General features: G+C 34.9%; 1 protein-coding gene across 1 annotated transcript in view; it reads left to right on the top strand.

The window, feature by feature from the left end:
• Positions 1 to 17,586, top strand: part of DMXL1 (Dmx like 1) — a 185,310-nt gene that overhangs the window by 130,692 nt on the left and 37,032 nt on the right. Inside the window, 3 exon segments of the mRNA XM_017872341.1 lie at positions 4,014 to 4,131; positions 7,234 to 7,296; positions 16,058 to 16,144. Of these exon segments, the coding sequence (XP_017727830.1) occupies positions 4,014 to 4,131; positions 7,234 to 7,296; positions 16,058 to 16,144 (268 nt within the window).

The following is a 17,586-nucleotide window of genomic DNA, read 5'->3' as shown; positions in this document are numbered from 1 at the left end:
TTTAGCTCCCACTTTTAAGTGAGAACATACAGTATTTGGTTTTCTGTTCTTGTGCTAGTTTACTAAGGATAGTAACCTCCAGCTCCATCCATGTTCTTGCAAAAGATACTATCTCATTCTTTTTTATGGCTGCATAGTATTTCTTGTATCTGTACCACATTTCCTTAACCGGTCTGTCACTGATGAGCATTTAGGTTCGTTCTATGTCTTTGCTATTGTGAATAATGCTGCAGCAAACACTTGTGTGCATGTGTCTTTTATGGTAGAATGATTTATATTACCCTAGGTATATACCCAGTAATGGGATTGCTGGGTCAAATGATAGTTGCATTTTTAGCTCTTTGAGGAATCGCCATACTGCTTTCCACAGTGGTTGAAGTAACTTACACTGCCACTGACAGTGCATAAGTGTTCCCTTTTCTCTGCAACCTTCCCAGCATCTGTTATTTTTTATAAATAATCTGTTATTTTTTAATGATAGCCATTCTGACTGGTGTGAGATGGTGTCTCATTGTGCTTTTGATTTGCTTTCTCAAATGATCAGTGATATTGAGCTTTTTTCTTATGCTCATTGGCATGTACGTCTTCTTTTGCAAAGTGTCTGTTCTTGTCCTTTGCCCATTTTTTAATGGTGTTGTTTGCTTTTCTTTTGTACATCAGTTGAAGTTCATTATAGATGCTGGATGTTAGACCTTTGTCAGGTACATAGTTTGAAAATATTTTCTGCCATTCTTTAGGTTGTCTGTTTACTCTGTTGATAGTTTCTTTTGTTGTGCAGAAGCTCTTAAGTTTAATTAGATCCTATTTGTCAATTTTTACTTTTATTGCAATTCCTTTTGGGGTCCTTGTCATAAAATCTTTGCCTGTTCCTATGTCCAGGGTGGTATTGCCTAGGTTGTCTGCCAAAACTTTTATAACTTTTGGTTTAATATGTAAGTCTTTAATCCATCTTGAGTTGATTTTTGTGTATGTTGCAAGGAAGGGGTTCAGTTTCAATCTTCTGCATTTGGCTAGCCGGTTATCCCAGCACCATTTATAGAATAGGCAGTCTTTTCTTAATTGCTTGTTTTTGTCAGCTTTGTTGAAGATCAGATGGCCAGAGGTGTGTCACCTTATTTTCCAGTTCTCTATTGTGTTCCAGTGGTCAATGTGCCTGTTTTTGTAGCAATACTTTTCCGTTTGGTTACTGTATTTTTGTAGTATACTTCAAAATCAGGTAATGTGATTCCAGTTTTGTTCCTTTTGCTTAGGATTGCATTGCTATTCAGGCTCTATTTTTTTGTTCCATACTAATTTTAAAATAGATTTCTCTAGTTCTGTGAATAATGTTGGTGGTTTGTTAGGAATGGCATTGAATCTGTAAATTGCTTTGGACAGTATATCCACTTTAATGATATTGATTCTTCTTCTCCATGAACATGGGATGTTTCTTCCATTTGTTTGTGTCTTATGTGATTTCTTTGAGCAGTGTTTTGTAATTCTCATTGTAGAGATCTTTCACCTCCTGGTTAGCTGTATTTCTAGGTATTTTATTCTTTTTGTGGCAGTTGTGAATGGGGCTGCCTTCTTGATTTGGCTGTCATCTTAGTTGTTTTGTATAAGAATGCTGGTGATTTCTTGTACAATGATTTTTGTATTCTGAAACTTTGCTAAGTTGTTTATCAGATCTAGGAGTTTTGGGGCTGAGACATGGTGTTTTCTAGATACAGAATCATGTCATCTACAAACAGGCATAGTTTTACTTCCTCTCTTCCTATATGGATGCCTTTTATTTCTTTCTCTTTCCTGATTGCTCTGGTCAGGACTTTGAATACTAGATTGAATGGGAGTGGTGAGAGAGAGCATCCTTGTCTTGTGTTTATTTTCAAGGAGAATGCTTCCTGCTTTTGCCCATTCAGTATGATGTTGACTGTGGGTTTGTCATAGATGGCTCTTACTATTTTGAAGTATGTTCTTTCAATACCTAGTTTACTGGGAGTTTTTACATGGATTGATGTTGAATTTTATCAGAAGCTTTTTCTGATATAATTATGTGATTTTTGTCTTTAGTTCTGTTTATATGATTTATCACATTTATTGATTTGCATATGTTGAACCAAACTTGGATCCTGGGAATTAAGCCTACTTGATCATGGTGAATTAGCTTTTTGTTGTGCTGCTGGGTTTGGTTTGCAAGTATTTTGTTGAGGATATTTGTGTTGACATTCATCAAGGATATTGGTTTGAAGTTTTCTTTTTTTGTTGTGTCTCTGCAGGTTTTGGTATCAGGATAATGTTGACTTCATAGAATTAGGTGTGGAGGAGTTCCACCTCCTCGATTTTTGGAGTAGTTTTAGTAGGCATGGTACCAGCTTTTCTTTGTACATTTGGTAGAATTTGGCTGTTAATCCATCTGGTTCTGTGCTTTTTTTGGTTGGTATGCTATTCATTACTGATTGAATTTCAGAGCTCATTATTAGTTTAGTCAGGGAATCATTTCTTCCAGGTTCAGTCTTGGGAGAGTATATGTGTCCAGGAATTTATCCATCTCTTGTAGGTTTTGTAGTCTGTGTGCATAGAGGTGCCCATAGTAGTTTCTGATGGTTATTTTTATTTCTGTGGGGTCAGTGGTTACATCCCCTTGGTCATTTCTAATTGTGTTTATTTGGATCTCTCTTTTCTTCTTTATTAGTCTAGCTCGCAGTCTCTCTGTCTTACTAATTTTTTCAAAAGACCAACTCCTGGATTCGTTGATCTTTTGAATGGTTTTGTGTGTCTCAATTTCTTTCAGTTCATCTCTGATTTTTGTTATTTTTTTATCTTCTACTAGCTTTGGGGTTTCTTTGTTCTTGCTTCTCTGATATTTTCCATTATGATGTTAGGTTATTAATTTGAGATCTTTCTAACTTTTTGATGTGGACATTTAGTGCTATGAATTTCCTCTTAATACTGCCTTAGCTATGTCCCAGAGATTTTGGTAAAGCATACCTACTTTTGTTAGATCCTATGACCTTAGGCTAGGGATCAACAAACTAGGGCCATCCCCACAGGTGAAATCCAGACCTCTCCATGCTTCTTTAAATAAAGTTTTATTGAATTATAGCCATAAATGCTCTCAATTTTGCATATTGCCAGTGGTTGCTTTCCCACTGGAAGTTGACAGTCCCTAATTCAGTTCTGAAATGTTCCAAAATTCAAACTTTTTTGAGTACCAACATGATGCTGTAAGTAGAAAATGCCACATGTAAGTATTTAACACAAACTTTGTTTCATGCATATAATTATTAAAAATATAATTTCTCACCTTCACTGCCTGTAATCCCAGCACTTTGGAAGGCTGAAGTGGGTGGATCACCTGAGGTCAGGAGTTCAAGACCAGCCTGCCAACATAGTGAAACCCTATCTCTACTAAAAATACAAAAATTAGCTGGGCGTGGTGGCAGGTGCCTGTAATCCCAGCTACTCAGGAGGCTGAAACAGGAGAATCACTTGAACCTGGGAGGTGGAGGTTGCAGTGAGCCAAGATCACCTTATTGCACTGCAGTCTGGGCCAAAGACTGGGATTCCATCTAAAAAAAAAAAAAAAAATACGTATATATATATATATCTACACACACACACACACGTGTGTATGTATGTATATATATAATTTCTTACCTTCAGATTATGCATGTAAGATGTATATGAAACATAAATGAATTTTTAGTTTAGACATATATATTCAGATATTTCTAAATCTGAAAATAGATGAAATTCAAAATACTTCTGGTCCCAAGCATTTTAGATAAGGGATACTTTACCTGTACAATATCAGACTTGAGTAGTTGTGGCAGAGACCGTATGGTCCACAAAGCCTAAATTATGTACTATCTTATCCTTTAAGGAAAAGCTTGGCGATATAATCTGCCTCCAATCATATAGTCTGATTGCAGTTAACTTATTATAATAAACATTTATATGGCACCAAGGAATTGTTATCAAGTTAATCAGAAATTTCTGAAGTTTATAATTAAATTTGCTGTCTCTCTCTGTAGATCCAAACACCATCTGGCACTGTCTGTGAAGAGGCTTTGGCAGTATTTGGTGAAGCAGGAAGAAATTCAGGAAACCTTTATCAAAAATATATTCACAAAGAAACGGTGTCTACATGAGGTCTGTATAAGTTAAAACCTGTTTACTATTTTATTATTGTAAATCTTTTATATTATTATATAACCATATAAAATGAGTTGTAATTTTACAGATTTTTTTAAACACATTTTACATCATAAACATAGGCAATTAATCTTAGAAAGTGTAATTTAGAAAGGGGGCAGTATTTTCATAAACAATTTAATTAATTCAAATTAAAATGGGACTTTTTTCTTGAAAAAATGTTTAAGATTCCGCATCTTGTTTCTTGTATTTTGATTGTCTATGATCTATCAATTTAAGAAGAAGATAGAATTTTCTATGGATTTTCATGTGACAATTAAAAGAAGTCTATCTTAGAAGTTTAATTGCTAACTGGGTTTGTATATTGAAAAAATTTTTGTTTTATGTATTTATTTTTTTGAACGGGTATCTGTCATGTCAGGGTGAGTACAGTGCACCATTTCAGCTCACTGCAACCTCTGCTCCCAGGCCTCAAACTAATCCTCCCATCTCCCAGCCTCCCCAATGTAAAGCTGGGACTACAGATGCATGCCACCATGCAAGCTGATTTTTTGTATTTTTTGGTAGAACAGGGTTTCACCATATGTGCCCGGGGTGGGTCTGATTTCCTGAACTCAGACAATCTACCTGCCCTTGGCCCTCCCAAAGTGCCTGAGATTACAGGCTTGAGGCACTGCACCCAGCCAACTTTTTAAATATGTACATTTTTCTTTTCTGTGGATTATGCCTTAAGTTAATGAAATTTTAACAACCCAAATTAACCTATGCTGTAAACTGGTTGCTATACCTTGATATTATCATAATGGGTTTTTGTTTTGTTTTGTTCTGTTTTGGTCATTTAGTTTATGCTAGAAAGTACCAGTTTCATAAATGGGGAACTTGCTTTTCTTTCATTTGGAAAGTTTGTTAATAAAAAGTTCAGGTGAACTAAACAGCAGACATAGTGATGTAGTTCCCAAGTTTTGTCTCCTGGACTTGATACGAAGATTCAGAACTTACATTTGGTGTGAACCAGCATTGTGCGTAGCACTGAACTAAGTCTTGAAAGATCAAGCTTGTACAGTTTTTGAAGTTGGAGGAAACACTGAAGATATTCAGTTGAAGAAATAAATTGAATGGCTTACAATAACAAGCAGAAAGCAGAATGACATCTAACCTTTCTGACTTCAAGGGAAAATTACATATTATCGCATTTCTCTCATTTTAAGCACCCATTTTAAGTGGGAAACCTGTAATGTGCTATTATTTACTATTTGCCTCATTTGGTAATGTATTCAATCAAACTAAGGTCGGGAAATAGTGTGTAGTATTCTTGCTGAAACTTAAAGAATTTTGACCTGAGTACCTTTGGTAATAATATTGAAATGTAGACAAACAATGAATGTATTTCATTTGTTTATTTGGATTTTTTTAAAAAAAAATTGCATATTTGACTAATCTGACAAAAATCTTATTTTTTTCTACTGCTGATATGTTTGGGTATTTGGGAAATGAAGTAGTTCTGCAAAACAATACAAAGAAACTATTGAAATCTGTTAGATTGTCTAGTTGATCCAGGAAAGAAATCATTAAAGGAATATAATATAATCGAAGCAGAATACATAAACGTAGCAAATAAAAATATAACTGCACCATTTTAAAATTTCTGTTATTCTTTGAGTTTCATATCTCAAAGAAAATTTTAAAAATTAAATTTTTATTGTAATTATTTTAATCAAGAAGCATGAACATGAATATGAAATGTTGGAACTGACAGTTTGTGACTATCAGTAAGCTAAATGTTTTCTTTGAATTTTGGTTTTTAATTCAAAATGACTATAATATGCCCTTACTTTGGCAGTGTTTTAATAAGTTTTATTTAAACCTGACACAATTAAGGTAGTGTATTAAAAGTTTGTTGTTATGCTTTGTTTTATTCTTGATAGTGATACTCTTAAAAAATATGTCCCTTTTTGATAAAAGAATATGAAAGAAAATGTTACATAGTAAAAAGCATAGATTTTGAATGGAATTAAATAGAATTCTTTATAAGTTTGTGTTAAAATTAATCTTTACTGGAAAGATACTACCTAGTTTTAGTATTAACAAATCACCTTCCATCTCTTATCTTTTCTAAAATGATTGATTATACTTAAATAGTTAGTTGAAGTCCACGTGATTTTCCAAGGTGGTTAAGAGATACGTATATGAACAGGCCCTGTATTTTTGGATAGCAAGGTGATTGGGAGAGTATTCTGAGAACTGCTCTTTCTTTCTTTATGTGTTTTGAAAATGAAGTTTTATTTACCGTTTCTTCATCTGACCCTAAAATCCTGGTTTTCCACAGATCTTTTCTTTTCCTGTATAGTAAAGTTTACTGGTACATGTGTTTTAAAATAGAATGTCTTCTCTCTTTGTATTTAAATAGAAAGTACAGACAACTGCAATTAGATTAAGTCATTCTTAATAAAAACTTGGGACTTGACACCTCCCATCATTGTTCCCAATTCCTTTTTCTGTTTTTTTGTTTTGTTTTGTTGAACTTTCCGAGAAGAACTAAAAGTCTTGGAACAACTCTTTCTTTAACAAGTACTACTATTCCCTTTTAAGAAGTATATGTGCTTCCAAGCTATTTATTGACTGTTTCTGGCTTCATCAGTGGAAGAGAATTAGATAAATGTAGAAATTGAAATTTTCTAATCAAGAGATTTTCCTGAAGGTTCAGATGTGGAGATAAGACATAGCAGCGAGTAAGAGAATAATTAGACTTTGTTGATAGTGCTCTGACACCAGTAGCTCTGATTATTTTAATATAAAGTACTTTGGTTTCAATCATGCTTTAATGTCAACATTTTGAAATTGAGTAAAACTTCTTAGGGATAGAATAAAATTATAGTGGTAGTTAATGAGTTCTGAGGGATTAAGTTTTGCTCATCCCCTAACCGTGCACCCTCACACATGCTTCTTATAAGGTGTATGAAATTTTAAGAATAATAACTCTATATAGTGTTCTTTTCTAGTAAATTTGGTTTAAAATATAACATTTAAACAATCCCCAGTATTTTGCGTGTTACATCTCATCTTTACTCTTTGTCATGTGGTTATTCTTTCTTGATGAAGTCATTAGAGGACAACAGTGAAACCATCAAAAATTCTATGATGGAGGAGCCAAACATCAATAAGGTACAAAATATCATTCAACTGAAATTAGAAATTGCATTCTTTCACAAAAGAACAAAGCATTTGCATTTTAGTTTTAAACTGGTCTTGGTTTCCAATGGATTTAAAGTATTGTTCCCTCAGATTATTCTCCTTTTATTTTAACAACTTAAATACTGCAGTTGTAAAAGTGATTTCTGTTTTGTTAGATAAGAGAATGCAATTTTAAAGGGAGTTGAATGTATCTTGTTTTGGCTACAAATTTTCTGAGTAAATATAACTAAAGTTCTTAATACATGTGATTACAATAGCAATTGTTTAGTAGTATTTTAATTCTACAAGTATCATTTTGAAGTTAAAATTCTCTCCTATGATATTAATTCCTAAAAATATAGTAAATACTGTTACATAGCATTTATTTTACTGGTAGCAACAGCATGTAGCAAAGTGCCTTAAGGGTACATAGTAAGTACTCATGGTACTTGAGAATCAAAGCACAAAAGATGAGAATCTGTATAATTATGAAATAACTCCTAGGTGTTCTGTGATTGCATATTCAACTATGACTTTATTTTAATTTATTTTTGAGACGGAGTTTCACTCTTTCGCCCAGGCTGGAGCGAAGTGGCGCAGTCTCAGCTCACTGCAACCTCTGCCCCCCAGGTTCAAGCTATTCTCCTGCCTCAGCCTCCTGAGTAGCTGGGATTATAGGCAGCCATGACCACCCCTGGCTAATTTTTTTTTTTTTTTTTTGTATTTTTAGTAGTGACAGGGTTTTGCCATGTGGGCCAGGCTGATGTCAAACTCCTGACCTCAGGTGATCCACCCACCTCCCAAACTGCTGGGATTATAGGCGTGAGCCACCATGCCTGGCCAATTCAACTGTGACTTTATGAGGTTGATATTTAACTCATGTTTTTCATATTCTGTATTTAAAACAATCTCAGCAGTGATTTTTAAGTGAAAATTTCTCAAAAAAATTTTAAAGTTACTAATTTCTACCTCTTATTCTTTCCAACGGGAGTCTTTTGGTAAAATAGGAGAAATGATTCTGTGCAATTAATTAAAAAGCCTGATTTGATATCAGGTGTATATTATAACTAAAACTTTTGCAAAATAAGTATATGTGATTCATACTTTGAAAATTTCTAGTGGCCTTTGGGGGTTTTGAGGGAATATAATTCAAACTTTTAATCAATTAACACTTTTCCTTGCCAGGGTATTGATGATTACTTACTACTGTCACTGTCTACACATTATCAGGTATTCTTTTTTTTTTTTTTTTTTGAAGACAGAGTTTTGCTCTTGTTGCCCAGGCTGGAGTGCATGGCACAATCTCAGCCTACTGCAACCTCCACCTCCCAGGTTCAAACAATTCTCCTGCCTCAGCCTCCTGAGTAGCTGGGATTACAGGCATGTGCCACCACACCCAGCTAATTTTTGTATTTTTAATAGAGACAGGGTTTCTCCATGTTGGTCAGGCTGGTCTTGAATTCCCAACCTCAGGTGATCCACCTGCCTTGGCCTCCCCCAAAGTGCTGGGATTACAGGCATGAGACACCGCACCCACCCACGTATCAGGAATTCTTATACAAACATTTTTGTTTTGATACTGTTTATAAAATGTTAATAATCAATGTTGTATTTCTATAGTCATCTTCATGCTGTGTCAAAATGCAGTCTTTTTGAGGGGTGGGTTAACATCATTTTGGCCAGCATTTTCCAAGCCCACTGCTATATAATTTTTTAAAAAACTTCATAAGATATGCCTGACCTAAAATAACTACATATATTGAAAGTGTAAAACTTGTTCAATTTTGGCATGTGTCTACACTAGCGAAACCATCACCACAACCAGGATAATGATTATATCCATCAGTCCCCAGAATTTAATCCCTCCCTTCTTTTTCTCTTTCACCTGTGCCCTCTTCCCCAAGCAACTACCGAATTTTTTCCTGGCGTTAAAGATTAATTTGTTGTTTTCTGGAATTTTATGTAAATAGAATCATATAATACATCATTTTTGGTTTATAGTCTGTGTTGACTTAGCATAATTATTTCAAGATTGATCTGTGTTGTGTGTTTTAGTAGTTCATTCCTTTTTATTATGATGCTTATTACATTATATAGATATACCATAGTTTACCTGTTAATGAACACTTGAGCTAATTTTATTTTGGACCTATTCCAAATAAGGCTGCTTTGAATATTCGTGCACAAGTCACATTGTATGGAAAAATGCTTTCATTTCTCTTGTGTAAATGCCTAGGAGTGGAAAGACTGGATCATGTGGTGGGTATATGTTAAACGTTTTATGAAACTATTCAAATATTTTCCAAGGTGGTTGTACTATTTATGTACATTCTCAATGGGTGGTGTACAAAATCCCATTCTATTTTTTTTTTTATTTAAGGCAGGGTCTCACTGTGTCTCCCAGACTGGGTGCAGTGGTGTCATTATGGCTCACTGCAGCCTTGACCTCCCAGGCTCAAGCAGTCCTCTTGCCTCAGCCTTCTGAGCAGCTGGGACTACACGCATGCATCACCATGCCCAGCTCATTTTTATTTTTTGTAGAGGTGGGGTTTCTCCATATTGCGCAGGCTGGTCTCAAACTTCTGGGCTCAGGCAATTTTCCCACCTCAGCCTCCTGAAGTGCTGGGATTACAGGTGTGACCCACCATGCCCAGCCTCGCCTTACATTCTTACCAACAGTTGGTGTAGTCTATATTTTCATTTTAACCATTCTAGTAGGTGTGTAATAGTAGTTCATTGTGGTTTTAATTTGCATCGAGCATCTTATCACATGCTTATTTGCCATTTGTCTATCTGCATGAATTGCCTTCAAATGTTGTATTTATTTTGTATTAGGTTGCTTGTTTTCTTAATTCAGTTTTAACAGTTATTTGTGTGTTCTGGATAAAAATCATTTATCAGAAATGTGATTTGCAAATATTTTCTCTTATTCTATGGCTTGTCTTTTCATTCTCTTTACAAAGTGCTTTCATTTTATTTATTTATTTTTAAACAAAGTCTTGCTCTGTTGCCTAGGCTGGAGTGCAGTGGTGTGATCTTGGCTCACTGTAATCTCCACCTCCCAGGTACAAGCAATTCTCAGGTGTGCACTACCACACCTGGCTAATTTTTGTGTTTTTAGTAGGTGAGTAGACTGGGTTTCACCATGTTGCCCAGGCTGGTCTTGAACTCCTGGCCTCAAGTGATCTGCCCACCTTGGCCTCCTAAAGTGCTGGGAAGAGGGGCGTGAACCACTGCAGCCAGCCACAAGTTCTTTTGAAGGGCAGAAGTTCTAATTTTGATGATGTCTAATGTATTAGTTCTGGTTATTCATTTTCTTTTGGTGTTGTATTTAAGAAATCTTTGCCTAACCTAAGATCACAAAGAGTTTCTCCTATTCTAAGTGTTTTAGAGTTTTAATATTACATTTAGGTCTATAATCCATTTCAAGTTAATTTGTTTACATGGTGTGAAGTATAGACCTCAGTTCTTTGTTACTGTTGTTGTTTTTGCATCTGTATTTACAGCATTATTTGTTGAAAATATTATCTTTTCTTTCACTAAACTATCTCTTTCACCTTTTCAAAAATCAACTGACACAGATGTGTAGGTCTAATTCTGGAGTGTATTTTGGGCCATTGATCCATCTTTATGGTAATAGCTCACTGTCTTTATCACTATAACCTTATAATAAATCTTGAAGTCATGTATTATAAGTCCTTCAAATATATTCTTCATCTAAGTTCTTTTCTTTTCTTTTTTTTTTTGTTTTGTTTTTTGCCTTATCACTCTGACTTAGAACTTCCAGTCCAGTGTTGAATAGAAGTGATCACCAGCAGACATTACTGCCTTGTTTCTGATCTTGGGGAAAGCAGTCTTTTATTATTAAGTAAAATGTTTCCTTTAGGTTTGTTGTAGATGTCCTTTATAAGTTTGAGGACGTTTCTTTGCGTTCCTACTTTGTTAAGAGTTTTTAATAAGAAAAGGATGTCGGATTTTATCAAATGTTTTTTTTTTTTTTTTTTGCCTACTATTGAGATAATCATGCTTTTTTCTTTTTTAATATGATAGGTTAATGAATTTTTTTAAAATGTTAAACCAATCTAGCATTCCCAGCATAAGCTGTACTTGGTTATGATGTGTTATCCTTTTATATATATAGTTACATTTGATAAAATTTTAAGAATTTTACATCTATGTTCATGAAGGATATTAGTTTGTAGTTTTCTTACAGTGTTGTTTGTGTTGGTCTCAGATTAATGCTAGACTCTTAGAATGAATTGACGGAGATTCTCTCCTCTTTAATTTTGGGAAGAATTTTATAGAATTAGTGTTATTTCTGAAGTGTTTGGTAGAATCCTGAAATTTTTTAAATGACAAAGTTGTGTCTGTCTTGGTTATTGTGAATAATGGTGCTATGAACATTGATATACAAATATCTCAGTCTCTGCTCTCAGTTTTTTGGGATATATACAGAAGTGGAATTGCTAGATCATATAGCAATTCTGTGCTTAGTTTTTGATCTGCATAATCTCTTTAAATCTCTTTTAGCATTAATATTTGGATTCTTTTTTCCTCACATATCCAGCCCAATCAAAGCATGGCATCTTTACAAAGTGTGACTTGAAACTTTAGGAGATCTTTTAAGACCATATTCATTGTGATTTTTTTTAACTATAATGTTATGTTATGAGGCCTTTAACGAATACAATTATGTTCATAGCACACACAAGTTCCGTCTCTGTTTTTCGCTGACTGTATCATGTTCCTACTTCCTTCCCTTCCCAGCTTAGATTTCATGGTCCATCATGGAATCAATCACTTGCAAACATCCTTATCTCTGTTCTTCCTACACTATACTTCCCTTGAAAATTCCCAAATATGCTTAAACCCAACTCTTTGTCCTATTCTGTGCCTGCACTCAAGCAGCTGAACATGTTTGGAGGAAAAGCACAGACCCTAGAGCTTGCCTCACTTTAAATTTATTAGCACAAATCCCAAATTAACATAAAATTTACCCTGCAGTCATAATAAATTGCTCTATAGCAAATTTGTTTTCTCATTTTCATTTTCATACTTCTTCCATTTCCTCAAACTTCCAGTATTTGTTTCCCACTCCCCACATATCAATATATTTTGCTGTTAAAATAAGTGCAGTCAGCAGTGATTTAGCCTAACCTGCCCATCATCATCTAATTTCTGCTCTATATGCAGATATTTTCTTCTGCCTCCTTTAACAGTGAGTGAACTGTCACCCTTTTATTCAAGGGCAGATCTTTCACTTGTGCACAGATCTTACCTGCTTTCACCTACCCAAGGACTTGTCTTCAGTTCTTAATAACTGAAGCCCATCTCCCTCTCTTCTCATCAGTAAATGTTTACCTCTCTCAAATTATTCTCATTAGCATGAGCAAATATATTTTACTGTTTTGCCTTTAAAAAATACTCCATTTCTCTAGTCTCTGATATAGCAAAATTCACTTAGATCTGCCTATAAAGTCATTCAAGATTTAAACAATAATGTTGAAACACCGCAAACAAACCACCCAGCTTAAGAAATAAAACATTATCAATTCCGTTGAATGTCTCTATGATCCTTTCCCAGTGGACTCCCCTTCCTATTCACCAGATATCACATTCTCTCTAACTTAGTTATTATCTCCAGCCCACTCCACTGAGATTGTCGTAGACATGGTCACCATTGACTTCCAATATACTAAATTTAGTAGTCAATTATCTGTCTTCATATGATTCAACTTCTTAATAATCATTTGGTAGTGTTGACCCATAACATTTTTGTAAAATTGTTTCCTCACTTAGTTTCCATAATATCAAACGCTTCAATTTCTTATGTTAGCTAATTGATAACTACTGAATTGTCTTTTTCCCGTCCTTGAAATATTGGTTGCCCCAGAATTCAGTTCTCTAACTTTTTAGCTTTCCTATCTTTACTCTCTCTTTGGGTTATCTCACGATTTAAATATTAATATAATCTATATGCTGACAACTCTCAAATCTCTCTAGTCCCAACTAATTTCCCGAATCTAGACATTGCCTGCTACAAACCTACTCCCCACTGTTTCCTTCACTTATGTCCATCTCAGTAAATGGTACCTTTACTCACCCAGCTGTCAGGCCTGATAACTAGGATTCATCCTTTTTCTTTCCTCCTTTTAATCATACTATAATTACAGCCCATTAACAAAATGTATCCCAATTCCAAACACTTATCACTGTCACCATTCCTACTGCCCCAATCCAATCCACTATGATCTCTCACTTCAGCTACTGTAGTTGCCTTTTAACTGGTTTTCTGGCAGTCATTCTCAAACCCTTTATGTTTTATCTCACAATAGCCAGACTTTTCAAAATCCACCAGTGGTTTCTCTGACTTAGAACAGGATATGAACTCTTTATTATGTCTTTTAAGACCCTGCAGGACCTGAACTTCTACCTTTATCTCTAGTCTTACCTTCTGCCACTTATGGTCATTCACAAATTTAATCTAAGACTTCTGAGATACCACCATTTCTTTGACCCACCCTCATGACATTCTGATTATGTATCTGACATGGCGTTCAGAGGTTTTGTATTAAAAAAAAAAAAGTCACCTCAGTTGACTGTTATTCAGGTTATCTTGACACCACCTTATTGAGAAACAATGTTCTTAGTAAATAATGAGGACAGGAATGTATTCCTACATAGAGAAAGGTTTTCTGAAGTTCATACCTGCAGGAGCTTTCCTCCCATACATGTAAAGTTTGAAAAAATTCCCCAGGTGAAACTGGTATGATCTCCCATCCTGCCTTTACCAGCAAGTGGCACATCCCTCTATTCCATGGAGCCATCATCTTCCTCTGTCGCCAATTTCTTCAAAACCTAAGAATGAACATTTAGTATACTTGAGATACCAGACAGATTGGTAGGTTAGCTGGGATTTTGTCATAAACTATGGAATTTGTTATGTATGTCATTAACAGATGACCAGCCTTTTGTGGTCAGAGCTGAGACTTCCCTCAGAAGACAAGTTGATCCTCAAGTCAACCAGAATGTTCAGCGAATACTGAAATTCATAAGTAAATTATACTTTAGATTAGAATGTATTTGACTCTTTATATATGGTGACTGATTTTTGTTTGTGTAGGGGTATTTTGGTTTGGTTATCTTGTAAGTCTCTTTCAACTTTCCAATTGAGCAGTCATCTTAATTGCCTTTATTTTATTTATTTATTTTTTTGAGACAGGGTTTTGCTCTGTTGCCTAGGCTGGAGTACAATGGCTCGATCTCAGCTTACTGCAGTCTCTGCCTCCTGGGTTCAAGCATTTCTCTTACCTCAGCCACCCAAGTAGCTGGGATTACAGATGCGCACCATCATGCCCAGCTAATTTTAGTATTTTTAGTAGAGGCAGGTTTTCTCCATGTTGGCCAGGCTGCTCTTGCACTCCTGACCTCAAGTGATCCACCCACCTCAGCCTCTGAAAGTGCTGAGATTACAGGCGTGAGCCACCACGCCTGACCTTAGTTGCTGTTTTTAAAACACTGCATATTCTGATCAGTTCTGTGGTCAATGGCCAGGCATTGGTGATATTTCTATCAAAATTTTGCAGGAAGTAAATTTATTGTATGCTGATTTCAAATAATGTATGTGTTTCACAATAAGTCTGCAAACCTAATTCATTTTAAAAGATTGAAAGTTAGGATGACCAGGCGTGGTAGGTCACGCCTGTAATCCCAGCACTTTGGGAGGCCAAGGCCGCCGAATCACCTGAGGTCTGGAGTTTGAGACCAGCCTGGCCAAAATGGTGAAACCTCGTCTCTACTAAAAATACAAAAATTAGCCAGGCATGGTAGCAGGTGCCTGTAAGTCTCAGGCAGGAGTCTCAGGCAGGAGAATCGCTTGAACCTGGGAGGCAGAGGTTGCAGTGGGCTGAGACTGTGGGCCACTGCCCTCCAGCCTGGGTGACAAGAGCAAGATTCCATCTCAAAAAACAAAAAAAAAGATAATATGAAATAATGTCCTATATTAGGCAACAATTCAACTCTTCAATTGCCTCCTCTTTTCAACTTATTTTAGTAAGTGTTGAATTTACATAGTATTCTTTTCTAAGTCCAAAGATGTATACACTGTGTCTGAAGTAAGCAGAAGGTCAAATATATGTCCCCCATCTAAAGTACATAGAATTGTGGTTTATTTAGCTACTAAAATGATTACTCACTTGGGCAAGTTACTTTGCCGTTCAGGATTTCAGGTTTCTCTATAAATTGAAGGTTAACTACAACCAGCTGGCCAAATCTCACCTGCCTCTACATAGCCCATGAGCTGAGAATTTTTAAAGGTTTGAAAGAAATTGCAACAGTGACCCTTTGTGATCTGCAAAACCTAAAATATTGACTGTCTGACCTTTTAAATTTCTTAAAATAATATTAAAGAATTATAATGCTAAGAAACTTGGTAAATACATTTTGCTTTAATAATTAGAATGTGTTGATAGTTTAAAGTTAATTCACTGTGTCTTGGGCGGATAACCACTTAATGAAGTTGTGTGTTGTATCAGCTGTTTTTTTATGTGTAAAAAAGCAAGTTTGAAGAAATTTAAATTTCCCTTGTCAAACTTTGTTTTAGGGATAATTAGCATATACAATAGTACCTTTAGAATTGAAATATCTAGTTTCTTAAAATAATTTATGCAAGTACTAATTGATAGATAGGCACATATTATTAGTTCTATTACTAAAATCACTGCATTTTTGGATTTTGTTTCCTTTTATTTAGATAGAAGCAGATTTGGGATATCCTGGAGGTAAAGCAAGAATTATTCATAAGGAATCTGATATCATTACGGCGTTCGCTGTTAATAAGGTAAGTACATAGACATTCTTCTTTTGTTTATTAAGTATTTATAGTTGGATAATATATTCTGTTTTATCAGTTTATCCAGTATTTCTTTCCCAAAGCTGCTTCCAGTTCCTTAAATTGCAACCTGGATACTTCTTTTATTTTATAAAATATTATTTGATAATGTGATTTTGTTATTATATGATTTTGGATATGTAGCTGATAAAATACGTAATGTTTTATTACTATGCAGAGAGAAGTACCAAATATATAGACAGTCGCTTTTAGAATTTATACACTGCAGTACAGTAGTTAACCCACAGAAGAAGTTTTTTATATTCCTTATGAATATGTCAAATGTGGTTCTGGGTGTTTGGTAAGATTTAAGCTTATATGTGACTCAAATTCTCCCTCTTTGATTTATACCTTCAATAGCTGCCGAACATGTGTATTTTCTTAGTATTTCTTAAATTTCTACTTAACATCCTCCTTAGACGTCTGTATGCTCCTCACAGAAGAGGTGGCCTTAGGTAATACAGTCCAAGATTGAAATCTGTCTTAATCATTTTCCCCTTCTATCTCCCCTAATTGCCTTGCTGTGTAGTTCCTAATGACTTCTAATTATTCTTTTGTTTTCCTTCCATTAACTTAAAGGATATGTGTATCTTCTTTTTATGTATTCATAGAAGATACCTAAAGGAGATATTATATACATATATATAAAATAAATTTTCATACGTTCCTAAATTTAAAATAATTTTTAAATATTATATAGATACATACCCTATAATATATACAGGGAAATGTGATATACAGGAAAATTACCCATTTAGTAATCCTTTCACCAGTTGGTTTTCTATCTTCTTGTGCTGTGTCTGTCTGCTCTGAATTCTTCTGGACAGTATGTTTGTTGTTCTGCGTCCTTCACTTCATTTCCCTCTTAGACACCATTGAGCAATGACTGGTTAAGGGGCTGATTCCAGATTTGCCTGCTTCAGACAGTTCTGTTGTCAAAGAAACAGTTCCGTGCGAAACAGACAAATCTGGAGTCAGCCCCTTAGCCAGTTGTAATATCTGTATAACGTGATATTATATATACATGTCAAATACAAAATTGTTGGCGAGGTGTGGTTGCTCACACCTGTTATCCCAACACTTTGGAAGGCCAAGGCAGTAGGCTCACTTGAGGCCAGGAGTTTGATAGCAGCCTGGGCAACATTGTGAAACCTTGTCTCTAAAAAAAAAAAAAAAAAATTATTATCTATACCTGCATTACCTGCTTTTTCTTGAAGAAAATATTATTTAAAATATTCTGTGCTATAAAAGAAACTAGTTGTTTTCTTCTTGAGTGTTTATATATAAGTACTAGTAATGAACAGTTATTCACATGTATAAAGTCTACAGGTTACTGTCTATGAATATGCCTGTTTAATTTTATTTCCCCAGATTTGCCATTTTATATTTTA

The sequence above is a fragment of the Rhinopithecus bieti genome, unplaced genomic scaffold, assembly GCF_001698545.2.
Source record: "Rhinopithecus bieti isolate Rb0 unplaced genomic scaffold, ASM169854v2 scaffold_6439, whole genome shotgun sequence".
Classification (NCBI taxonomy): Eukaryota; Metazoa; Chordata; class Mammalia; order Primates; family Cercopithecidae; genus Rhinopithecus; species Rhinopithecus bieti.
Note: the sequence above shows the minus strand (reverse complement) of the source record. Positions and strands in the feature narration are given on the sequence as shown.